General features: G+C 39.2%; 1 protein-coding gene across 1 annotated transcript in view; it reads right to left on the bottom strand.

The window, feature by feature from the left end:
• Positions 1 to 21,103, bottom strand: part of LOC134386585 (cytosolic beta-glucosidase) — a 119,272-nt gene extending 98,169 nt beyond the window's left edge. Inside the window, exon 1 of the mRNA XM_063108792.1 lies at positions 21,046 to 21,103. Coding sequence (XP_062964862.1) covers positions 21,046 to 21,103 — 58 coding nt within the window. The remainder of the gene's footprint in view (positions 1 to 21,045) is intronic.
• Positions 21,104 to 27,498: the final 6,395 nt, after the last annotated feature.

Here is a 27,498-nt window from a genome sequence, read left to right as displayed (position 1 = left end):
CTCTACTCTTCTATCCATTAGAGCATTTCATTACCCTGTGCTAGCTTCAGCTATTGACTGCCACTATGCTAATCTGAGCCCCATTTGGAAGGGTGGAATGGTATAGTGGAAAAAAATGATAATAATAGTAGCTATCATTTATTGAGCCCTTATAATGGGGTAGGCACTTAACTAAGCACTTTACAGGCTTTATAACTATTGATGTTACCTTACTTCCATTTAAATATGAGAAACCTGAGGTTTCCTTGAGTTCAAGGATTTGGAGAAGGTCAAAGAGCTAGCAAGATGGAACTAAAACTGTAAGTCAGATGTGACCAAACAAAGCCTGTGCTCTTGACTACCAGTCTGTGGCCTTTCAATTAATATTATCTATATATTAATTTATCTCTACAGCTTAGTATCTCTACGACCTTGGGGAATTCATTCAATCTGTCTGTGCCTCAGTTTCCTCATCTGTAAAATGAGAATGAAAATAACTCCTGATCTTCCTATTTGGCAGAGTTGTTGAGAAAATTTATATAATTCATTATTGTACTTAATACATTTAAAAGTGACTTGCTGGGAGGGAGTATATAATAATCGTTCTTACTGATGAATGGTTTTTGTACCTACTACTCTTGGCTATACTTTCTCATGGGCTGTCTCACTAAGAACAGATCTCAGAGTAATTAGCCCTTAAGAACCTACTCTTGTCCAGCTGGCCTCGATGAGGACTTCAATCCTGGTCTCTTTTTCTGGACTACCTGATGGCCTAGCTGCAGTGAGTCTCCAAGCCAGTGACCACCTAGACCCATTGGCTGTTCCCACTGAATGCTGACCACACAAATCCATGGTTCCTCTGATGCTTTGACACTTTTATTCAGTCATGACTCTGGCCTCTCAGCACCTTGAGAAGGACATTCATCCTGTTCCGGAGCTTTAGAGCAGGAGGAAATGGCTCTTGGACAAAATGCACTGTAAAAACTGTCCCCAAGGGCATCAAGTATTTTTCTTAGAGGACTTTTTTTTTTGTCTTCTTAAAAATAAATAAATAAATAAAATTCTCTTATTATGTAACTATGGGACAATCGATTGAACTCCAGTGCTTAAAATGCAAAAGGTGCCCTACATTCAAACCTCCATTGCCAAGAAGAAGCACCCTTTGCAGCACTGAAATCCTTTAACTTGTTTCTCCCTCTGCTGTATGAAAGTCCTACTGATGTCCTACTACAAAGTCCTACTATGAAAGTCCTACTACAAAGTCCTACTGATCTATAACTTCTTGGTAACATCATGTGAAATATAAAATACCCCAAGAAACCTCAACTTCTAGGAATTTGAGTGGCCTGATTCCAAAAGCAAATCAACCTGAAAATTTTACAAGCATTAAATCAATTTTCACTATTTTCTTATCAATCACAAATCACAGACTTTCATTGTTCAACACAATTAAGCACAAAAATTGACTCTCTGAATCTATTCTGCGAATTGGGCAGGGTACATTGATTCTGTTTGTTACTTAAATACAAATGACTTGTCCTAAATAATTTCATTTTGATGTATGTTGTCTAGAATACCTACATAAATTTGGCATTCATGAAAATGGGCTAATGATATCTTTTTTGGCTAATAAAAATCATAAGCTTCAGAGGTAGCTGGATCTTTCTTTTATTATTTCAACAAATATTTATGAAGCACTACCATGCTCCAGATACTGAGACATAACTCTGGGGTTTAAATCCTAGTTCCCATTTTCCAAGAGAAGTGAGAGGGCTGGGGATAGGTAGGCTTAAAGAAGCTGGCACAACGAGAGATGGTTCATAAACAGATATTAGGATCCTAAAGAATTCTGAAGCTACCAAGAGATGAAGCAAGAACTCCTGACCTGCCTAAGCAGGAATGTGGGTTTTTGTTTTTGTTTTGGTTTTTGGTACTAGTTTTCCTTGAGCAACTTTTTGAGTCTGTGTCCTCCTCTATAAAAAGGGAATAATTATATCCACCTTGCAAGATTTTTGTAAGGACATGTGTAAACTGTCTGGCACAGTGACTGGCAAATAATAGCTGTTTTAAAAAGCAGCAGCCATTATTGTTGTTGTTATTTACTCCCATCATTATCATGATGGCAAGCTTTTTCTATATGTGATTTTTATGTTTGCAAATATCTCATTAGCTTGACTGTATATTTAGATCCATGCAGTATATACAAATGCATTTAATGACAGGCTATGTCATAGGCAGCTCTGGTATAGTTTTGACTTTTAGAAAAATACTGTTTCAGAATCAATGTATCATAGAATTTAAAATTCCAACTTGAGGTATCATTGAGTCACAGACCATTGCTTGAGAAGAACAGAACCATCCATCCCCCACAGACAGATCTGAACTGGGTATAGATTGGTCTTACAAGATCTGTTTGTGCTAAAGTTTTGTTATACTTGAAATGGTTAATTAGAAGAGGTAGGGGAATCTGAAATGTCACAGCAAGTTCCTCTTGGCCCACTGTCACGTTTCATGAATTCTTTCGCTGAACCTATTTAGATTAAGCAATGACCCAACCCAAGCAAATTTCTTCTGTGCCTCTTATCTCCTATCACATATTTATGTTCCAATACATCTGCATTGTGTAGCTCAGTGAGATCCATTAAGTCCTTGGGCAGTGTTTATGGCTAATTTTTTTATTATTATTTCTTTGAGTCTCAGATTTCTTACAATAAAGTGATAGAAAACGACTTTGCAGAGAGAGAGTAGAACATTTTTTTAAAAGAAAGGGGAAAATAAGTATAAAATATGCAATTTCCGTCTGGGAATTCTCAGAGCCATCCTGTGATGAGAGACAAACGTATCTTGTAGGTTTTAGGTAAAGATATAATTACCTTTATTTGCAGACACAAAACTCTAAGAAAACATCACTTGCCATCAATGCCTCTTGCTTTAAAAATATTTATGAGATTGAAGTAGTCACCTGGAGCAGACATTTCATTTCAATGTCATAGGTCAGGCACATTGGCTAACACCCCAGATAATACTGATGTACCTTCAAAATTTAAAATAATGTTGATACCATTTATTTATTCGTTCATATAGAGAGCACCCATCCTGAAGTATCTGGGACACTGAACAAGGTTTACATAAATCTGACTGTTTTTTCCTCTGGGCCATTTGGCTCAGTCTGGTAGACCATAAATATTCAATAATACTTTACAATGACAAAGCATCTTTTATGCAAACATCTAGAAGCACATTATTCACCAATATTACAATCTCCTTTTTAACCTGCTGGTAAAGTCACAGAAATTAATTGACTTTCTTCAAGGTCCCACCACAAATTGTTTATTTTATAGATTAGAGTCCAGGTGTCTTAATCCTACTTATAACTAAAGGGAGAAACAAACACATTTTTTCAGGTGCTTAAACTGATGACCTACACTAAATATTTCTAAATTGAATCTATTAGGCAAAACGTCTTCCTTAAAGATGTTAAATGTTGTGATGCATCCAGTTGAATTTTATAACTTGTGTTCCAATTTGCCCAAGGCCAGTTACCATTTTCAGAGCCCCAAGAATGACCTATTTTAATTGAATCCTGTGACAAACACTTAAACTTTCACATTCTAATCAAATCAGGTTTCTAAATAGAAATTAAAGTTGGAGGAGAAAAGTAAACCTTTCATGGGAAGGTACAGTTGAAATAATAGCACAACTGTACCAGAATATTCAAGCAAAGTGAGATTTGGGACTCAAACAGTTCATTTATCCAAGCAAAAGGAAATATTTCAATTACTTATTTTATTTGTTCCCCAAAATGTTAAATAATGCAGGTTAAATATAGAAAATTAATAAAATACAAAAAAAGGGAAGTTTCTTTTAAAAATCACCCACAATTCTGTCTGTGACAGTGTGAAAATACACTTTGCAGACCTCCAACCTTAGCAAGTGTAATTGGCTGAGGACCCCAGTGACTGAACCCTGAAATCCATCAAGCATTTTCACTGAGGTCACACTTCCCTGAGTTGGCCTTAGCCAGTGCTGAGTGTGGCAAGCCTACTAAGGCAGGCCTGTTCCTAGGAGATGTGGTACTCCTCTGACAGTTGACTTTGGATCAAGAATTTGCCAATGACCTTGCTGAACTTCCCTTGAACTATACGGCAGTATAAACTGAAAGAAAGTAAGCCGAGATGCTGGGTACCGTTCAAGCTTTATTAAAGGAAAAGAATCTGCCAGACTACGCTCAAAGTGACAGGCAGCCCAGGGCTGCCCTCAAAATGGGGGATAGCACCAGTGTGGGGGTGGTAGAGCTTATATAGGGTGCCAAGGGCTGGCTGATACCATCAGGGAGGGGCATTATGCTAATGTGGAAACTATATGACCAGGGTGGAGAATTGTGCCCTTGCAGAAGCAAAAGGGTTTCTGTTTAAGTCAGGAAGCTTTTCCTAAAGGGAAGCGGGGAGGGGTTTGTTGCTGGAGTGCTAGACAAGGTCAGCAGCTATTGGCGGCTATTTTGTGCTTATTGTGTGCACAGTGGCACTGGTCACATCCAAGATCCATCATAAACCATTCACCAAACTTCCTTTCTTCCTTCTCTCATGAGACATGCATGCATCCAAGGCTCTCCAGGCTCTCTTTCCATATTCATTCATGGGCATTTCCTCTAATAAACTTCTACCTTATTCAATATCATCTTGTCATGTGCTTCTTAGAGGACTCTGACTAACATATCACCTGATGGCAATGATGATGATAATGGCAAAGATGACGATGGTGATGTTGATGGTGGTGCTTCTGCTGATGATGATGATGATGGTGGTGGTGATAAAAATTATGGTGATACTGATTAACATTTTTTGAGTTCTTTTAAATAATGCCAAGCCCTGGGCTAAGAGTTTGTCTAAATTTTTTCATGTCGTACTCCCAATAAATTCTAAAAGGTAGGTGTTACTCACCTGAGGGAAGTAAGTCTTAAAAATGTTAAGCAACAAAAATCAGATCACTTGGCTTGCGAGTATAATAATTCAAATTGAATGTTTGTTTTTCCCATGCCAGTAGAGTACACAGCACTGGTGTCAGTAACCACTACTTTATATTACCTCTCTGTATTAATATTTTGCATTAGAATCTTTCAGTTATTTTTCTGGATAGTTACTATATGGTTATAGTTAACTCAAAATAATAGAAGTAATAAGGTAAGCCATTTTTTGTAAGAAATTGAATTTTTACTTTAACTTTGTGATTCCTCTAAAATTTGCAGTTATCCACTTCACTTTGGTTGTGTAGACCTGATCCAATCATTCAAATATGATTAGTTAACTTATTCTAATCAAGTGTTTTCCAGATTTGTATCTCATATGTCAAGAGCCACTACATCAGCTCTGTGTAGTTTACATGAATTTTTCCAGGCCATTAAAACAAACAAAGGTCAAGCAAATGAGCCAAGGCCAAGTAACTTGGACAATTGGGATCATTATAATGTGTAGAATAACAATACCCAGTCTCTGATCTTAGAATTTACTAACACTATTAAATAGACCACTTAACAACAAACCAATGGGCTTTTTCTAAATGAAACAATTGGTACAATGAAATGCACTTAAAAAGATTTACATCCCATAAGGATCTTTCTAAGAAATAACGTTGGCTTGGAACTTGTAGCAGCTTACTAAATTCAAGAACAGAACTGTCCGATGATAGCAATGCCATTTAGAATAATTTGAGGTTCTTTGACTCAGAAACTAATTGATTTTCCTCAAGGTCCCCCAGGAATCCTTGAGTCAGTCTTCAGTCTTGGCAGATTTCTGCCAGTGTCTCAAAGTAACTCTCTGAATGTAGAGTTTCTTGGACTTCTCACTGAAGCACTGATTGTGGTAGCTACAAATGGGTTCTACTGTATACCAATTGGCAGCATAAAGGAATGTCCATTAGCAACCCTCAGAAAAGACTTCTTAAATAAATATACATTATAATAAAAGGAGTATACTTGCTTTGCAAAAATGACTTTAGGATGTGTTACCAGGACACCACCTCCAAAACGAGGTGCCTTCCCAAAGAAGGCAAAGGAAAAGAAAGCCACTGCTATTGCTTCAGTCTGAATCATCAGTGTGTCCAACCATTAAACTTCTACTGTTACTAGATGGAGTCTGAGTCGTAGTTGTGACACAACATATGTGACAACTGCCTCAATTTTGTGGACATTGGAAAGATCCTCTTTCTACAATCCAGTACAAACCTGTAGCTCTGACTTTTAAATGGGCAAGAAACTGAATTTCCAAATGTTTTCTTAACTTCTTAAAATCTACCACCTCTGCAACTCCTTTCCTGAATATCACAACTCAGAATGTTAACTCTGTCCCTTGAAACTACATACTGTCTGCACCACTCATTTTGGCTATGAGTTTCACACCGCCTTTCATTGCTTTATTGTCTCTTTTGGAGCTTATCACATCAACATGTTCTCTTCCCGTCACTAATGAGTTGTGCGACATTGATCATGTCAATCAATCTCTCCAGCTCCTATAAAATAAGGGAAGTGTATGGATGTTTTAAAAACCACGTTCCCTGGAGAGAAGTCAAGAGCTGCCATGTGGGGAAGGAGCAATGAAGAAGGGAATGCTGAGTGGGTAGCACACGTCCTCCCACCCCTTTTCTTCAACCAGAGACGCTCCATCTGTATCTTTCATTTATTAGAGTTCTGAGTTAGGTTTTCTTGAAAACTTGGTTCTGCTGCATTAAAACACATTTAAAGGCCACTGCACCAGAAGGTTTTAAAAGTTCTTTCTAGTCATTTTAAGGTTCTGTAAGAGTGTCAGAAGTATGTGGGCTGCTTCTGAGTCTTTTGAGCTCTTCTGCAGAACTTGACCCAGACTTGCAATCTTTGCTCCTCCTCTTACTTCCCTCTATAACCTATTTCAAATGTGCTCGTTCGTTATGGCTTCAACCATCAGCTATACATTAGTGGCTAACAGCAAATCCAACCTGAAATGGAGATATGAATTTGCAGTTGCCTCCCAGACATTTCCTGTAAATACCCTAAGGGAGTCTCAAACCCACATTGAACCTGTTATATTTCTACCACACATTCTACCCCACAACCTATAACCCTGCTCCTTCTCTAGTGTGTTTTACTTCCATTCACAGCATCAACAGCCAGCCAGTCACCTAAACTATAATCACGAGAATCACCTTCGTCTTCTTCCTGTTTCCTTCATGTCCTACATTTTATACATGAACATATCCTTTAGGTTCTCCCTCAATGATGTCTCCTTACTCTTTTTTTCTCCACTCTGTCCCTCCCACCCAAACTCAGGTTTTCATCATCATCTGCCTCGTCTACTGCAATAGCCTGACAACGGTTCCCAAGCGTCCACATCTCCTTCCTTCAGTTCATTTTCTGCACTGCAGTCAAAACTCTTCCTAATATACAGACCTGATTGTATTACTCCTTTTGCTTAAGAATAGTTTGTGGCTACCAAATACCTCATGCACATGGTCTTAACACCAACCCCTTAGCCTGGTAGTTTATGTGCATCACAACATAGGCCTATTCTATCTTTCTAGCTTCAAGTCTTGCCATTCACCCTGTTGTCAGAAAATATAGCCTATGCCAGGCTAATTCTAACACATGTGAAAGTATTAGAATTATCAACCATTTAACTATTGAACTGGACATAACTACACCATTACCCAAATACAACGTTAAGTATTCATACTTTTGTGCCCTGGCTCAAAATGTTTCCTCTACTAATGTTCCATTCCTGTGTCACTCCACAAAAATAAAACACAGAAAACATTTCTCCTTAAAACCTAGCTTAGATACCCCATACAATCTTCCACACATGCTTTACTCTTGTCTCACTACCTCTCCCACCTTTGCTTCAGCAGCATCTTGTTTGTTCTACTGTTAGCATAGTCACATCACATCGTAGTCACACACACGCCTCTCTCCCCCACTAGAGTGTTGGATTCAAGTGATCATTTCATTTACCTTTACAACCCCAGGCTCTAGTACCCACAGTAGGTAAATGTCTAATTGGGATGAACTAATTATATCTACATTGCAGTAATTCAAATAAATATCCATTAAATTTAATTCAATTATTCCCTTCATACCAGGGAAACCAGGTCTCCAAGTACAATACGGGAACATACCTTTTCTGGATCTTCTTGCATGATTTCTCTCCAACCAAAAGAAGAGTCATTACCTGACAGCAAACCAACCATATCATACTATTGGTATGGTTGTATGTTGTCTTTATTTGAGCCATGGAGAGAGTACTAAAATGATCCTAGAAAGATATTCTGCTGCATAACATCTATGCTGAGAACCCCTCAGTTCTCCATCAAACCAGTCGGGTGACAAGAATTTATGTGTGCCAGAACTAGGAGGAACCAAAGGATACACTATAGTCCCCATCACCTCCATCACCAAATTCTGCTCTTCACACAAACATAGTAGGCAATGAGCAAAGCCCCTTTGTAGTATTTCACCCTGAGAAAGGGCCTTAGTCTCCCACACTCTGTTACAGAGTGGCTGATATACATCCCTAACCTGTGCCTGCAATCTAGTCCTGGGTGATAATTTATAAGCTATATGAAGTAATGAACCATCAAGAGAAAATGTTGCTTTTTCAGAGATCCCCCAGTATGCATTTGTATGACGGACTACAATGACTCCAAAGATTATTGTCTTTAGAGCAAGTAATACACTTTGTTCCCCAAGTCTCAAAGCCTATATTTAAATGATTATTCATAGGTGTTCTGGGAGATTTTAAGCCTTTGCTTGGCAATTCCCAATGTAAAAATAGGTAATGTTTCAAAAACCTTGTTTATGAGTCACCTGCCCAGAAACTCAACATTGCCTCTTACATTTTGTTCCAAATTCCCAGGCCAACCCCCCAAATCTATTTATCTCATTACACACCTGAAGGGTATTCAGTGGCATCTACTTTTGTTTACAACATTGTTCTGTTAGGAAAATGTCCTCTAAATTCTCAGTCAAGCGGCATGCAAATACATTCACACCTGCATTCAGAGGTGCATGGGGAAAGACAAGAGGGTGAAAATGAGAAATGAAAGAGATCGGATATTCCCAGGAATCAGAATCCTGTTAGTCCTATGCATACATTCAAAAAAGTCCTTCTCCAAATGATAGTTGCTCATTAGGGGCAAAGAATTTTAGCCTCCACTATCAAGGGAAAGATTTTCAGAATTTAAAGTGGCTCCCACCCATTTTTTGTTAGCTACTTGAAACATAAACATGGTTATAAGAAGATTTGACATTGAATCTAAAACTGTCCAACCTCTTGTCTATATTTTCAATTTCTCCCCTAACTCCTGTAAGTGCATATTGTAATTAGTATACATTTTAAACAGGCTTTAAATGGGTTAGGTGCATTAGAGGAAATATTTTCCTATTTTGAAGCAAATTAAAACCAAATAAATTTACAATTTCAAAATATAAAATAAACCCTGTCAGACTAAAAAAAAAAAAAAAAAAAAGCTACTTTTTTGTCTATTATTAAAATGTAAAGTATTTTTAAAATCTCATTTATGTTGTCAATTGGTTCTGCTTAACATTCTTCAGCCCAGTCCACTCTCAATTATCCATGCTAAGGAAGGGGGCTCAGTGGCCTGGATAATCTAAAACAGCAGACAATTTTAAAAGCCCTTTTAGTTGGCCTGGGCATACTTTACAATCATATTCTGATTATCCACACTCATGAAAGGAAGAGCAGGCACCTTGAGAAAGATCTAAAGGCAATATAGATATGCTCAGCTGGTTTAGGACACCTCAAGGAAAAGGGCCACGTTGTGTAGTGGAAGGAAAACAACAGGGCCCCAGCTGCTGCCAACGGCAACCACACTTGCTATCCAAACTACAAACAATCAGCTACAATATTCATATCAACAGCTCTTATGATATTAGTCATTTTTAGAAAAATGGGGTTATGTTCAAAAGCCCCTAGATAAAAGTTATATTATTCATTTTGTTCCAAATAGTTAATATAAGAACAGATTGTTCATATGTGTTAAAAACCTCTTTTGAGTGTGCCCTTTGCCCCACCAGACACCCAGGCCTTTACTACCACTACCAAGCTCACAGTCACACACTTGGAAGAGTAGCAAAGAGGATTAAAAATGAAAGAGGCAGTATGTTGAAGTAGAAAAAGCTCCAGCCCTGAAGTTAGGAAGCCTGGATCTTTGTTCTCTGTTGGTCTCTGCTCATGCCAATAGTAAGATGTGCATTCAAGCAAAGGAAACAGAGTGTGCCAAGATACAGAGGCACGAAAGTCACAGCACATTTAAAGAATTGCATGTGCTTCATTTTGGTCAAAGAGTAAGATACACATAGAAAAGAAGCAATATCTGGGGATATAGTAAGAGATAAAATTACAAAGAGTTTTTTCTGCCATTTAAGAAGTTCAGAAATTATCCTGTAGAGGGTAAGAAGACATTAAAATTTTTTTAATAATTATTAAAATTTACTGAACTTTTAACAGTCTGCCCAGAACTGTTCTAAGTATTTGATATTCATAAACATATTTTATATTTACACAACCTCGAGTTAGGCACTATTACTCCTCCCATTCAGGAAACTGAGGCCTGCAAAGCTTAGATACATCAAAATCATTCAATCGATATGTGGTGGAGACAGGGTTCAAACGTACTCTTTTATTTCAGAGCTCATGCTCTCTCTCAAGAAATGTAATAATGTGGTCATGATTGTAAAAGACCACATGCTAGAAGCAATGTGCAGGACAGATTGCAGGAGAATGAAGAGAGAAACAGACTTTAAGAAGACAAGAGATGGTATGTTCCAAAACTAAAGAAAAAGTAGTAGTAATGAAAAAGAGGGGTATAATCAAGAGAGTTAGAGAAAATAGAATAAAAAAAACGGTTAAATTTTAAAAAGAGTAAGAGGAAGGGTGTAGCATGAACCCCATATTCCTGTCTTGAGCACTTGTGTGATGGTCTGATAATTTTTAAAGAATCACTTAACCTGGTGCACCAGTGAACTTAGCTGGAAAGCAACCCCTACCAGATGGACAGGCCCAGGAAGAAACAGCACAACTATAACTTTTTTTTTTTTTCCCAGTATGATGCTGGCATATATTCATTCAAACAAACAAATGTTTATCTTAACTGATTAATTTAGAGGTAATAAAAAATTTACGTACAAATACGTGGGCCAATATATAGAACCCATACTCTAAGCATCTTATTGAGAAATGGCTATTTTTTCTTGTTTCTCAAGGTAGAATATATTGACTCACAGTTAGCTCTCTGGGTAACATCCATGTTGTTGGGAAAATAGAATAGTTTAATCAGGCCCCCTCTCTCAGGTCCAGTTGGGTGTGGTGCAGCACATTCTTTGTAAACAAATTGTGTGAGTAGGTGGAGTTAGTGCGCATGCACGCCGATGTATCTTTTTAGTTTTGTTGCTAGTGTGTTTGTTCTTCAGAGAGTTGTGTGGAGCAGCTGCCCTGAACTGCTGACAGTAAAACCATGTGGATGGTGGCTTAAAGATGGGCCTTGCCTATAAAATGGGAAGATGTAGTGAATGCTTATAGTGCTTGCCCAGCATGCGCTCAAGAGAGTCCACACCCCGGGCAGAGAGCTCGTGTCTAAAAATAGAGCATGTTTACTTTGCTGGCAGCTGTTCAGTTTTTCTTTGGACTTTGCTGGTAGTTGAGTTTTGAGTTACTCTTTGGACTGCCTAGCTCCTAGACATGTGTGTGCAGAAATAAAGACTACTCTTTCTTCAACCAAGGCTCCAAGGACAACTTTTTTCCATTTACCTAGCTCATAGACCTGCGTGTGAAGGGTTTGTGACCCAGTCTGGACAACAGGCTTGAGGGGTCTGTGAGCTCCAGACCCAGCCCTAGCTCAACACATGAGTGTGTGTAGAAAGATAGATAAGAGAGAGAGGGCACAGGAATAGGAGAAAAGATGCATAGATGTGTTATTGCTTATCAAAATATGTGTAAGTGTCTTAAAAAAGCAAGAACCATCCATGGAACATTCTTATCGGTGAAAAAAGTGTTCATGTGCACGTAAGTCTGTGAATGTATAGAAAAAGACTGAAACTACCTACTCAAAATTTTAAAATACCTCTCTAGCTGATTTGTCATTTTGTTTTTTGCTTGTTTGTATCTTTTAAATGTTCTACAATTATCTTTATTACTTTCATAATACAAAAAAAAAAATTTCAAAATATATGTGATAAGCATCCACTCTATTCAGAACTTTGCCAGTTGTAACAGTTAATTCCTTAAGGATTAAGCAATACCTAGTAACCTGGTAAAACATTACTTTGGGGTGAGTCTGTAAGAGTGTTTCCAGAAGAGATTAGTGTGTGAGCCTGAGTGGACTATGTGCAGAAGACCCGCTGTTGGGAAAATGGAACAATCTGGTCAGGCCCCCCTTGCCTCAGGGCTGGATAGGGGCAGTTCCATAAACATTGTGTGTGTGTGTGGGTAGAGTAAGTGCGCCTGCACAGTGGCACCGTTTTGGCTGGTGTTTTACTGCTTTGGGTGCTCGCCCTGCGTGGCCATTTTTTTCCAGACCTGCAGCTTCCATGGACCATATGGCCAGTTACCTAGCTTATAGACCTGCGTCAAGGGTACTGGTGACCCAGCCTGGCATGTGAAGGGTTTGTGACCCAGTCTGTGAATCGGCTTGAGGGGTCTGGGAGCTCCGGACTCAGCCCTAGCTCAACCATCGGCCCAGTCAGTGCAGGATTACCAGCAGGTAAAAGAGCCCGGCAACTGGCATGGTCACCTAGCTTTAAAACTGGCATCACGAACAGGACTAAGAGCTAGACGATTGGCACAGTGAGCAGGATTCACGACATTAGCCTTGCAGTAGCCCTTGTCATAGTCTGACACCCGCTCTCAATATGGGCAGGCACCATCCAATCTGCTGGAGACCTGGAGAGAGAAAAACAGAGGAAAGGCGAATGTGTCCATCTATCTCCTGGAGCTGGGATACACTCCTGTCCTCGGACATTGGAACTCTAGGTTCCCCAGCCTTTTGACTCTCTGTGATTCAGGGTTTCAGCCTTGGACTGAGAATTACACCATTGTCTTCCCTGGTTCTGAGGCTTTAGGACTTGGATTGAGCCACGCTACTAGTAACCCAGGGTCTCCAGCTTGTAGATGGCCTTTTGTGGGACTCCTCAGGCTCCAAAATCAAGTGGTTCAATTTCCCTAATAAATCTCCTCTCATTGTATCTGTATACATATCCTGTTGGTTCTGTCTCTCTGGAGAACCCTAATACACTGATGCAAAACAATGCACAAGCAGGGAGACAAACCCTTATCAATAAATAACCCACATATACCAATAGTGATGGCTTCAGCTACCTTTCAGCACTGCCCACGAAGCCAGCTGAGGTACTGGAAAACCTGGTACATGAAGAATCATGTGTTCAGAAATAGAAGGAATTTATTTAATTAACATAAATAAAGACTTTCAGTTCAAGATGGGGAACAGAGTATACATACGTAATTCCTGTGCCTCTCACAATCCCATTGAAATGACAGTAAATAAAAGAAGGAATCTACACCCTAGCTGAAAACCAAAAAGGATCCCAATAGGATACCACATTTACTGAAGTATTTTTGGAAAACAGAAAGAAAATAGGACTGATTTGTTGAAAAACTAAGGCAAATAATTACAACATAAACTCACACCCTGAAGATTGCTGGGAAGGATTAAGAGGTGTTCCCCTAGAGAATCTTTGAGTCAACCGATGCAGAGAGCAGACCAGGCCTCAGAGCAATCCTCATGGTAACTAATTAAAGGATTATATACCTTATTGCTGGGCTAACTGGTTCCTCCCCATAGACAGCGCAGTTGGTGCTGCCTTTATTTCACCTTGAAGTCCCAAGAAATGCTTCATAAAAATAAGAGATGTGACTGGGGGGGGGGGGGGGACTTCCACCATGGGTTCTGAGAAAGCCAAGAAAAGTAAAACAAACTTTTGATCTAAACACACACTTGAAAGGGAGGGAGACAGGAAACAGAAAATAAAAAACAAACACAGCAGTCCTTAAAGTCCCTGTTATCTGGCAGTTATCAAGGTCTAAATCTTGGCTGTGTCCCCTCACACACATAGTCCTTTATGAGGATTCAGTTATTGACTGATCCCACAGACTTACACAGAATTCTGTTTCTTACACGGGCTCCCCTGTTTCAGTTCATAGAAGCCTCGAACTGAAAAGGAAGCCTAGATCAGTTACTGACATTAATCAACATATTCTCTCAATATATAAACATAAACCGGCACCCAAGGATCATCAGGCATTTGACAAAAAGAAGTCGTATGAAAGATAAGAGCCAAAATAAACAAATAGCCCAAAGACCTCAAAGATGATACAAAAAAGAGAGAGAGAACCTAGTTTATTAAATTTCTATTATACATTGACAATTTATAGTTGTGTATATTTATGTGATACCAAGTGGTGTTTCAATTGATGAATACAACTTGGAATAATTCAATCAAGGTAATTAACATATCCATCACCTTGCGTATTTGACTTTTTTGTGGTGAGAAAAAATTTTTTAAATAAAAATAAAATTTTGAAATTTATTCTCTTAGCAATTTTGAAATGTACAATACTCTATCATTAACTATATTCACCATGCTATGTAATAGATCTCAAAAAAAAAAATCGGTCCTGTGTAACTGAGCTTTTGTACCCTTTCACTGTCATCTCCCCTTTCCCCCACCTCCAGCCCTCAGCCTCTGTAACCACCATTCTACTCTCTGCTTCTGTGAGTTTGATTGTTTTAGATTCCACATATGAGAACATGCAGTATTTATATTTCTGTGCCTGGCTTACTTCACGTAGCATAATGTTCTCCGATTTCAACCATGTTATCACATATGACAGAATTTTCTTCTTTTTTAAGGCTGAACAGTATTCTATTATGTATGTATACCACAGTTTCTTTATCCACTCGTCTGTTGATGGACACTCAGGTTGATTCCATAACTTGGCTATTGTGAATAGCACTGCAGTGAACTTAGGAGTGCAGACATCTCTTCAACACACTGGTTTCATATCTTTTGGGTAAATATCCAGAAGTGGAGTTGCTGGATCAAGTACTTAATTTTTAAAATTTGCATTCTTAAAGAGATTTGAGGGGTGACAACACAGAAAATAAAAACATGGCTTTCTGAAAAAGAATCAATTAAAGAATTCATTTCTAAGAATTATAAATGATTGCCACAACTAAATATTTAATAGAGAGGTTGAAAATTAGAATAAATGAAGTCAAAGTCCAAACACAGCTGAAGTATAGTAATTTGGAAGAAAAAATTGAGATAGTTAACCCAGATCCAAAGAAGCACAAAATGTATGAAAAAGGTCTGTAATATTCAACCAATAAAACTTCCAAAAAAAAAAAAAAAAAGAGAGAGAGATCAGCATTAGGAATTTTGCAGGTCAGATATCTGAGGCTTAGAAAAGTTAAGTGATTCAACTCTCCAGTAGCTCACAGATAGAGTCTGATATATTACAGATTTGTCCCACTCCTAAGCCCAAGGCTGAAATTCAATCAATACATATAAATGTGACCCCAATGGTTGTTTATGGCTGGCATCCACTCTGATTGGTCAATGCAAGTACCAGACTGGTCCATATCAGTTGTTTATTGGTGACATCCACTCTTGATGGTCCGTAAACATGCTAGTCTCGCACACACTGGTTATTTATGGCTGGAGTCCACTGATTGGTCAGTGAAAGAGCTGGTCTAGTCTATACCTGTTGTTTACAGCTGGCATATGACTGGTGAGTCTGGGTAGTGTATCAGTTGATGAATATTTGAATGTCGTCTCTGTCTAAGCTTATACTCTTTTAATGATACCCACATCATTAATTTCATGATACAATAAAAAAAAAAAAGCAATTACCAAGATTTTTGTGAATCTCAAATTCAAAACTGGGAGAAAGAAATATGTAGTTTCTGACATATGAGCTTTTAAGCTATGATAAATTTCATGGGTAAATGCTCACTTCCATTCTGCCTTTTTTTTATACGCCAAGAAATAAACTACCACGCATTAAGTCTGTCCCCACTCCTCCTTCCAGACAAGGATCAGATCTATCTTGCTAGCTCTGTTTTAGAAGAGTACCAAGAGCAGCCACGAGAGCAAGTCCCAAACTAAAATGTTTAATCCACAGGGTTCAGCAGAAACCTGGACCAAGACACACAGCTGAAATTGGTTGAGTGGAGAAAGCAAACGGGAAGTGGTTTAGAGAAATGTGGGGCTTGTGCTGATATCTACAGCAGGTAGATAAAGCGCGCCTCTAGCTCAGGTTTGTGTGCACCGGCTGAGTTTTAAAAAAAGGACCAAAGAGGAAACAGCCTGTACAGAATCACCATAAACTCAACATAAAACCAACTAATACAGCTATCTTGTTCATTCTTCTGCTCTTTTAATGCCAAAACAACCCCAAGTGTCATAACTATAGGATTCCACCTTGTCACACTAAGGCAAACAGAGATAGCCAAAATCTGGGGCAATTTCTGCCAGCATAAAACCAATGTCAAAGTTAAGTCAAAATCAAACATTATGTTAGTATCCACTGCAGCAGTAAGGGTTCATAATGGCCTTCATAAAACTGAGGGCTTTGCCTATTTAGGAACCACAAGCTCAGATCCCAGCAGGAAACATCCACATAGTATTAGACTTTGCTGAGGATTTGTGGGATTTTGCAGAGCGTGTTCACCCCTTAAGAGTCTTCCCCGAAATCATTGAGAGTTATAAGCTCATAATAGCTGTAGAATTGGGTCCTAAATGTCATTTTCATAGCTCCTCCATGGCGTACCAAGAAAGTAAACAGAATGCCACTATTTGTCTCACATTCCCTCCAGTCAAAAACAGGGGACAGACTCAGCTTCACAAACGGTTAAAAATTCAGCGGAATTTTTCTGTACTTAAAAACACTACGTGAGACTCACTTCTGTATGTACGATGATTAACGCATTTTCTTCTTTGCCTCTTAGTCTAACAAATACATTTATAGGTTTTACAATGTTCTTTACAACTCACCTAAAGCACATAATTTTCCTCCTGCTTGTAAGACTTATTCATTATTTATTTATTAGATATATATTGTGCTTTCCTCCAAAAGGCTCAAGGCACCATGCAGCCAGATCTTATGGAATAAACATTAAACTCTTCCTTAAAACCATAAACAGTGAAGTAGCTAGAGAGGAGGCAGAAGAGATAGGAAGGGCCATGGGTCTGGCGAAATATGAAACCAAGTAGTCAAAATATTAGGCGGCCTAGTGATCAGGAGGCCCAGTCCCTGCTCCTCTCAGTAGGCCCCACTGCAAAGACCTTGACAGTGCCTTTTATTCTAAGTAACAGCCAAAATATCTTTATTTTTTGTGCAGGAGTTGGGGGGCCGGGGGATGGTAAGCTAGGTATCCCTCAGGGCTCTCCAGAGAGTATCTGAAAACAAATGTACCAACCCAGACAATGGTGTTTTGAGAATTAGTGGAAAGAGATACATGGTAATGTCGTATAACAAAGCACCAAAACATTTGTTTCTTTGCAAATAAAATTCATACTCAGTCTTCAGTTCTGCTGGGCGTTTGTTAGTTTCAAATGTTCTATAGACTTTCAAAGGCCAGGGCAGTACAAAAGTTTAAAGATTATCAAAATCAGAAAGTGACAGAGCTTTTAAGTCCCAGGCTGTACCAATTGAGGCAGCTGCATGCTGACTTCCTGCACTACGATCCAGGCAAAGGTGGAAGGGATGGTTAAACAGTAACTCTCCCAGCAGCTACTAGCAAAACTGGTCAAGAAGGAGCAAGGAGGAGGTATATTCTAATTTGAATCAAAACAAAAATTGACCATTCCCACTAAATGGAGCAGACGATGTAACTCTCCTCATCAGTACAGAGTGGGAGAGGATGCAGCCAGGAGAATGAAAAATAATGACAGTATTGGAATTAGTATTAACATTAGTACTAGTATTAGCATTAGTATTTAGTGAGCCCTGTGTGCCAGGCACTCCTGTGTTCTAGTTACATATGCTAACCTCTTAAATCCCCAGAACAAATCTACAAAGTGAGCACAACCATTTTCCTAATTTTACAAACAAAGGAAATTGAAGCTTCGATAAGTTATTTGCTCAAAGTCACTCGGCTAATATCGCTCAAGCTGGGATTCCATCACAGCACAAAACAAACAGGAAAGTCAGCCTGTGAGTTCACAGAGATAGGAGGCTGACGCTCTTGGCAGAGCAAGTTAGATCAAGTTCTCTACCCTAAAAGCTGTTGATGGAGACTTAATAGCAGGTTAGAGGCCACAAATAAAGACCTTACAATAAGGCAGAAGCCAGCCCAGTGCAGAAAAGCATGGGACAAACTGCCTCCTGGCAGACAGAAGAGGTGTAACAACACTGAGATCATGTAAAGAGAGGAACTAAGAATGTGCGAGTTAAGGTAACCTCTAGGTCCTAAATGAGCAAAAACTGAAAGTCGGTAACTGAAACCCACTGCATTGTCTTGTATGAGTGACTGTGTATTTATATCAAGTGTAGAGTTCTCTCAACTGTAGAGTTCTATAGTGAATCATTCTCAGTAATACTTTTGTGACCCTTCAATATGAATACCCCACACTGAACACTTACTAAGCACCTAGCACTTAACTGCATCATCTTATTTAAACCTCATAGCTATAGCTATGCTATACAGTAGATACCATATAATCCCCGTCTCACAGATGAGGAGGCACCAAGAAGTTCAGTGAACTTGCCCGAAGTCACAAAGCCAGTAAAAAAGTAGAGATGAACTCCAAATCTAAGGAGTCTGGCTTCAGAGACCCTCTTTATAAATCTCCATGCTCTGCTGCTTCTAGAGCCTGATTCTACTCACTCTGTTCCAGTGCTCTGCCACCACCCCTTTCACCCCCAATCTGTCTAACCTCTTTTCTGAGAAGGGAACTAGCTAAGATTGTGTCTCTTATTTTCACTCCTAGAGGGCCAGCTTATGCAGTTCCCTTCCCTGACCAAGTGGAGATGATTTGGGAGAAGATGAAAGAAGAGACCATATAGTGAGGAAAATGGCATGAAATCCCTGCTAACCAAGACATTCCCAGACATTCATTTAAAATGTTCTTGTATTGCAGAGCATATATGCATAATAGTGTACATAGACCCCCATAGGAGATGTCTTCTGCATGGTTTTAGATGAAATGACACTAATTCACAGAGCTCCTCCTTGACCACCCAACCTAAAGTAGCCACTTTTACATGACCCTTTACCATGGCATCCGATTGTCACGGCAGTATTTACCGTAAGTAGTAATTATCTCATTGATTGATTTACTTGTTTTGGTTGGCTCATTAGTTTTCTAGGGGTGCTGTCACAAGGTGCCACAAAATGGGTGGCTTAAACGACAGGAATTTATTCTCTCACAGTTCTAAAGGTTAGAAGTCCAAATGCAAGGTGTGCACAGGGCCATGCTTCCTCTGAGACTTCAGGTAGAATCCTTCACTGCCTCTTCCTGGCTTCTGGTGGTGGCTGTCAGTCTTTGGAGTTCCTTGGCTCATAGCTGCCCCACTCCAGTCTCTGCCTTTCTTGCCCCATGGTGTTCACCTCATGTTTCTCTGTGTACAAATTTTTCTTCTTATAAGGACACCAGTCATATTGGACTAAGGGCCTGCCCTGCTATAGAATGATCTCATCTTAACTAAGCTAATTACATCTTCAAATAGCTAGTTCTGGCCTCCAGAAGTGTAGAGAATAAATTTCTGTTGTTTAAGCTTCACAGTTTGTGGTAATTTATTACAGTTGCCCCAGGAAACTAGTACAAGAAACTTGCATAGCTTTTTTTTAAGCCAGGATTTCACAGACTTATTTGACCAAATAAATACATTTTCCCCTCGGTAGATATTAACAATGCTTAATTCCTTAGAGGAAAAAAACAATATTTTTTTTATATTGATAAATGGTTGTACATATCTGTGGGGTACGGCATTGAATATCGATACCTGCATGTAAAATGTTCAAATCAGGACAATTAGCGTATTCAACTTCATACAGTGTAATCGATTTTCATGGCCCTTTACAATTCATTCCCTACCCCCCTTCCCACCTTTTGAAATTTCAACATATTATTGATTGTTCTATCTTTATTTATTTATTTATTTATTTTTTAGCTCCCATTTATGAGTGAGGACATGTATTTCTCTTTCCGTGCCTGGCTTATTTCACTTAACATAATTTTCTCTAAGTTTCATCCACATTGCTGCAAATGGCAGAATTTCACCCTTTTTTATGGCTGAGTAGTATTCCATTGTGTAAATATACCATATTTTCCTTATCCAGTCATCTGACAATGGACATTTAGGTTGGTTCCAGCTTTTGGCTATTGTAAATAGAGCTTTTTTAAAAAAGTGAATCTAATCTTCCTGTTTTACAGAGGAAGAAACTGAGACTCAGGAAGAATAACGGATTCATGTGCTCCTGCATGACAGGATGAAGGCTGGAACTGAGACCTCAAGTCCGTCCTGGGTGCTCTCTACCATCTTATAGTTGCTCCCCTCTACTTCCCATATGCCCGAGAAAAGAGGGCGACATGTGAGATTCAGCCTTACTTTGTGCCAACGAGGAATAGAACAGGGTGCTCTTCCCAACTAATGAAGGGCTCCTTGAAGGAATTTACCCAATATTTTTCCAGCCAATAGGAGAAATTGTTCTCTTTTTTTAGGGAGCTTTGGAGCAAATGTGTTCAAGACATCAATTACGAAACCAGCTGGTCCAGTGTAAACTGACGCTCAGAAAAGCTTGGACTGAGCAAAAATGTAGCTATGGCTTGGTCTCTGCCTTCTCAGCCCAGCACCCCTTGTGCCTAAGGAAAGAGACAAAGGAATGTGAGCCTCTTCTGTTTGAAAAGGGACACAGTCTCATTTCATATCAATCTGGACTCTTCAATCCTTTCCTGCCTTTTTTTTTTTTTTTGCCTCCTTACCGCACCTTTTTCCCAGACATACAGAACCCACCAGAGGTAATCCATTCCAGCCCTGGTGAAAGGGAGGGAGCTTCTCCTACCTTCCACTTGATAAGCTGCTGTGGCTGCCCCCCATCCAAAGCCTGCAGGGAAAGCCATGATTTCAGAGGAGGACAGCTAGAACCTTCAGCTAACAGGAGCCCAGCACCCTTTAGCCAGAGGAGCCGAGCAACTGTGCAAACAGTAAGTAAACTCTCACCCCGATGGTGTCTCCCCATGTGCAAACAAAAAGAGAAGTGATTAAAGCATCCCACGTGACTGGCCACAGCCTTGATGAGAATCAAAGACACTTTTACAGAGCAAGCAATTATATTTTCTTCTCCCAGCACTCCTGATTTTTAAGAGTCGAATTAGCCTGGCTGCTGACCAAGGTCACTGCTTCGTCAGGGCACCCATGCACCTTATCTTTTCCTTGTTAATGTAAAACATGGACCTTGTTTTAAAAAGTCATATTATCCTACTAGAATTTTCCATTAACCAATTGTTATCAATTACTGATCCCTTCTCCCTAGAAATAACCATTTCAACCATGTCTTCTGGTATTTATTCCTATGTTGTTTCAGTAATAAGCTGATAGTACTGCTTCTTAATTATTTTTCAAATAATAGATAACTATTGACCTCTGAATATAGGGATAAAGAATCTAACATTCTCTCTCTCTCTCACCTCTCTCTCACCTTCTCTCTTTTTCCCTCTCCCCTACCTTCCCTCATTTATCCAACATGATAAGATTGCTTTTTCTGTTTAAATAATTTTGATACTTACATTATTATACTATTTATGGTTCAAAGCTGAGCCACGTAGTATGCCTTGCTTATGTGCAACTTTTTACTTTTTCTGGGGTTAATGAATTGCCCGCTCTTTATATATATTTAATTTTCTCTATATCTGTCACTGATTCGTACCCAAACACTCTTACAGAAGTATAAATCTCTGAGTCGCTCAGACAACTCTGTTTTCTTGCTTCATTCCGCACTGTATACTTTTTAGACCACAACAAAGCTATCAGCATCCACCATCACTTCCACATCATTCAGAGAAGTCCCTGCACCTCTCCCCTGGTCTCTCTCCCTCTTTGTTTCTTCTCCCCTTTTAGAGGAGCAAATTCTCAAATAACTTTCTGATAGAGGGGGCATAGGAGATAAATATTCTCAGACCCTGTGGTTCCAAGATTATCTTTAGTCTAACATCAGACTTGATATGCAGTTTTTTTAGTACAAGATTTTATGATGGAAATAAATTTCACTCAGGATTTTGAAAACAGTTCATCGTTTTCCAGCTTCCAGTGTGGCTATTGAGAAGTGTGATAAACCAAGTCCTTATCTTTTCTATACCTGTCTAACCTGTTTTTTTCCCCAGCCCACTCTTATGGTTCCCCAGGTTTCTATTTCGGAAATTTCACAGTCATGATCTTGGGCTTAAAACCACTGTGGCAGGCACCCCGTGGGTACATGCCTTAGTAATGTGGAATGTTGACAGTGGGGGAAATGGTGAGGGGACCCTGAGAACTCTCTGCACTATCTTTGTAACTTTTCCGTAAATCTAAAATGGATCCAAAATAAAAAGTTTATTTAAAAAATAAAAAATGCCTGTGGAGAGAGGAGTTGGACATAATCAAAGTGAGGAAAGTTCAGTTTCCTCAAAACTGAACTAAATCCTCCTGTGCTGTACCATGACAGGAACACAAGGTTTCGAATGAGGTATAACTAGGTTGAAATCCTACCCTCTCCAGTTATCCTAACCCTAAGGAGAAAGAAGCAGTCAAATATAGAAGGAAGTGAGGGAAGCCATTTACAATATTTAAAGTACATGTTTGGTAAAATAAACATCAAAAATACAACACAAATTATTAAATCTAGCCCCTATAGTCATTCGGTTCTTAAGCAATCACTGTAAATTGAATGAAATATATATATATTAAAATTTCATTATGAAACACTAGATGGCAGTATTGCAATTTTTTTAGGTTTACAAGTTGCTGTAGGAAGTGGTATTAAAATTTAGTTATTTCACCAATAGCTGTCGATTCCAGTAGCTCCTAACTAATTGCTACTACCCTTCTAAAGATGCTCTCCAGCAAAAGCAATCTACACTCTGCAGCTAGATGTCCACAAATGGCAGAATTTAATTTTTCTCAACTTTGATTGGATTCTGTAATACAGTTTTCCCGAATTTTTTGGTGTCAGGACCTCTTTGCATTCTTGAAAATCATTAAGGCTCCTAAATTACTTATTTTTTCTTAATGTGCATTAGATTTATCAATATTAGAAATTAAACCTGAGAATTTTTAAAAATATTTATTGTTGACTTTATTTAAAATGGCAATGAAAAGCATGTTAACATGCTTTTATAAAACACACACATACTTATAATTCAAAAAAATATTTAGTGAGAAAAGTGGCATTGATTGCATTTTTGCTAATCTCTTCTGTGCCTGGTTTAATAGAAGCCAGGTGGATGCTCATACCTGCGTCATATTTGATTTGTTGCTTCTGGAAAACTCCACTGTGCACTCATAGAAGACAAGAGATGAGACTGGAAAAGGCAAATGTCTTAGTATCATTATGAAAACAGTTTTGACATTGTGGATCCCCCAAACGGTCTTATGACCCTTATGGACCACGAGGAGTTTGCAGACCACACTTTAAGAAGCATAGCTCTCCTGGTACCCTCTCTCTCCCTCTTCCAGGGCCTTCCATTGCTGTCCACAAGTCCTCAGAATCCTCCTCCCCTTTCAGAGAGCTCTTTTCCCTGATGTTCCCTGCATGAAGGCCCTTATGACTCTAAGACATGAATTTGCAGCTGCAATATCAGGTGAGAAAGAATTACTGCTTTTCTTTATTTTCTTCATACAAAAAGAATTTTCATTTCATGGCCCCATTCAGGAAAATTGGCTGGTAATTTAATTTTTTGTTATTTGGGTCCTCTCCACTCCATTTTAGGGCCATGCAAGAAAATTTAGGGCTTGTGAAGGCCAAATACAAAAAAAAAAATGCCTGCTGTCCCTATTTCCTCACCTTCCAACTTGGGTCCACACTGGTTAATGCCAAGTTCGCCAAACTCTAAACCTACTATAGCCCGTTCAAGTCCACTAATTCTGCCTTTTAAGCACAGGAATTCTTTTCCAAGGGTATAAATCTGAGGTTTTATGTTCAACTACCTTCATTACAGCCACACAGTAATCTCTCTGAGGTCCTGCCACCTTGCGAAGGTGCTGCTTAAGAACAGCACAAGCCCTGCTATTCATGAGAGCCATCACCCTCTGTCTACTTCCCAAGCTGAAGCCAAATAATATAAGTTGCTTGCATTATGTTTTTGCCTACAAGTGTGCTCTTTCTAGAAGTCCTGAGTGTGCAAAGAGACTACAAATGCAGTGTCCTATAAGGGGAAAAATCTTGCAGAAATGTGTTTCCTCGTTAACTACAAAACAAACTGTTCTTTAATGAGGATTCAGCTCTATTAATCATGACCTTGACCCTCCCAATTTGAATGGCTGAGATTTAAAAACTCTGGCATTCAAAATGTTCATATGGACCTGTGTTAGGTAAAATAGTAAGGTTTTCAATGAGCCTTTGTCTGTCTATAGCAAAGATACCTGTGTGTGATAGCCAATTCTGTTTCCTTTTCCATCTGGCACACTGTCAGACTACGTTTGTCAGCTCCCTTGCAAATTGGTGTGGCCATATGACTTTGACCTGGTCAGTGGAACTGGGCAGAAGTAATATGGGCCACTTCCAGGCTGACTCACTAAAATCTGCCTATACAGTCATTCACGTTTCATCCATGTGTCTTCATTCTTCTGTCATCCACCGGCTGGATATACAGGCTCCACTGGGAAATTTCGAGGCCCTAAGAACTCCTAGATGGAAAGAGCCTCATTCCCTGTATCACTGCATGGAGCTCAGAACCCACCAGCCCTGCAGCAGCCCTCATTGCACTGTGGTATGAATGAGAAATAAACTTTTATTTATTTTGCTAAACCACTGAGATTGGAGTTTCTGATAAACACACTCTGAATAACAGCTATGCTTTAAATAAAAAGCCCAGGAGAGCAGTTTAATGACTTCAAAGCACTGTCTTCCAGCAAGGCAGCCTCTTTACTGATATCTTATCGCTGGAGAAGAAAGGAAGTCAAAGGGAAAGTGAAGGAGCGTAGAGAGGGGGGTGAGGCATAACAAAGGGCAAAGCTACCTGTAGTTGTTTGTGCCATGGATTATTCATCTTGATTCATCCTGAATTGGCCAGGAAAGATCTAGTCAAATTTTGACCTAAAATGGCACATTTTACAAAAGTGCTTCCCAAACAGGGCCCCTGACTCCTGCAAGTTATTTTTAATATTTCAATAATTCTAATTGCAATTTTATGTTTACTTCCTACGAGGCCTTCCTGGCTATACAAAACATCAATTTTATTGCTTTAGGCTGGAATCACATTAACTCAATGTGGTAACACCAGCTTCTCATGCATGAAAATGCAAAAATTAATTAGTTATAACAGTGCTTTCAGTTTCTTAAAATATGTCAAAACATGAAGGGCAGAAAGTAAATCTATAATAAGGGAAAACTTTGATTTGTGAACATTCTGACAACCATGATGTGTGTGTGTACATGTGTGGCAGCCAGGGGACAGAGACATGTATTAATCTGGCCACCCAGGATTCAGCCAATTTACCTCTTGGTAACAGAATCTGATTTTCCTTCAGGCATCTGCCTTTGCCCTTTGCAGCCTAAATGCTTCTGGAAAACCTGACACTGGGCCCCACCCAATAACCCACCAACTTCAGGAATTAATTTAAGGCTATCTTCATATTTCATCTCATTAGTTCCAGGGATTAGATTAGAGACGGGCTTGAAACCCAATTCAAACAATGAGAAGTAAGAAAAAGTCCATTAGGGTTTTTGAGAAAAAGTTTTCTCACACTTTCACAGAAGTGACCTAAAAAGACATACTCTTCCTGCTACACCTCAAGGTGGAAGTTTTTGGCAGCATTTTATAAACATAAAGAGGACCAGCCTTAGGACATAGAGGAAAGACGGAGGAAAATAAACCTTTTGTGAACCAATGAATTCCCTTTATGCTTTAGGCCTCTTCAAGTTGGGTTTCCTGTTACTTGCAACCAAAAAATTCAAATTCACGTGTGTGTGTGTGTGTGTGTGTGTGTGTGTGTGTGTGTGTGAATGCATATGTGTGTATGTGTGTATGAGATATTTACAGTACATATGTTCTTATGTAGATGTAGTCATGTACAAATGAGTAGAGACATGAAAGTAGATGTGTGTATGTGTTTATGTGTGTATGGTTTATATATGTGTCTATGTATCATTAATTCTCTCCAAATAAAGAAACTTAAACACCTTTACTGGATATTTTTCCTGTCTTCAATCCTGGCTCATATCGTCAGCCTGGAAATGAAGAGACATGTGAGATAATTAATGGCAGTCTCAAGTGGGCTTCAATCCCACTATTTGCATTTGTTTATTGATGGCCATCCACCCCATAAGATTGAGCATAAAAGAGATACAAAACAACGGCAGTGCATCACTCAACCTTTCAAAAAACCATACTGCTATATAATTAAGGATTTATTATTGAGTAATTTTCAAAACAAACAAAAAATACTCTGCCCTTTAAGGTGTTGACAGGCTGATGCTAACAGTGACATACAAATAGTCACAAAAACCACTCTGTACCACTCCAAGCTACTGAGCTTAGCGCCGTAAGAATAAAAGGCAGTCAGAGGAGGCAGAGCCCTTGGAGTTCCTTTGGGGAGCTTTCCAACAAATACCCACAGCTGTGGTATCGAGTTCTAGCAGTAGCACATTTCAGGACATTATTCACAGTGGAGCTGCCAGTGACTCTGCCTCATCAGTGTGGTTCAGATTCCCGAGATATGTTATTCTAACAAACTTGGAGTTAGCCACTCGGATCACCCTCCGAAGAACACCCCACCCCACCCCATACAATCTGACCCCACTTGTCTTCCTACAGGGTATCTGGAAAAGTGGTAAACTGAGCTGAGATTCTGGTGAGGCAAGTCAGGTACCTGAAGGGCAAAATTTAAGGGGTGCTGGCCCTCAGTTCCAGCCCTGGTATTAAATACCAGCAAGAATAGAGATACCCAAGTTCAAAGGCTTTGCTGCAGACAATGAAGGGGTTTTATTTCTACAATGTTTCTGGCAGCATACCGGTGTGCCATATGCCTCGGGAATAGACTGTAGTTAATCCACCTAAATCCCAGGAGTGTTTGTGCACTGGAGAACATCTTTGATTATTAATGTCACTTCAGGTATTGGGTTTGGAACTTTAAACACGTTTTCTTCCCACAGTAAATAAAGTGATGTCTTGGAGGCCCACAATCCGGAAAGGGAGCATAAAAGAGAGGAATTGACCAAATAAAATGTACCACCAGAGAGAAAAAGAACAATTTTAGTGATAATAAAATTATTTTAGATCAACTAGATTGGAAAGCAAGCACAGCCAATTAGCTTAAGATC

The sequence above is a fragment of the Cynocephalus volans genome, chromosome 9, assembly GCF_027409185.1.
Source record: "Cynocephalus volans isolate mCynVol1 chromosome 9, mCynVol1.pri, whole genome shotgun sequence".
Taxonomy (NCBI): Eukaryota; Metazoa; Chordata; class Mammalia; order Dermoptera; family Cynocephalidae; genus Cynocephalus; species Cynocephalus volans.
The sequence above is the reverse complement of the archived record's forward strand: the minus strand, read 5'-3'. Positions and strand labels throughout refer to the sequence as shown.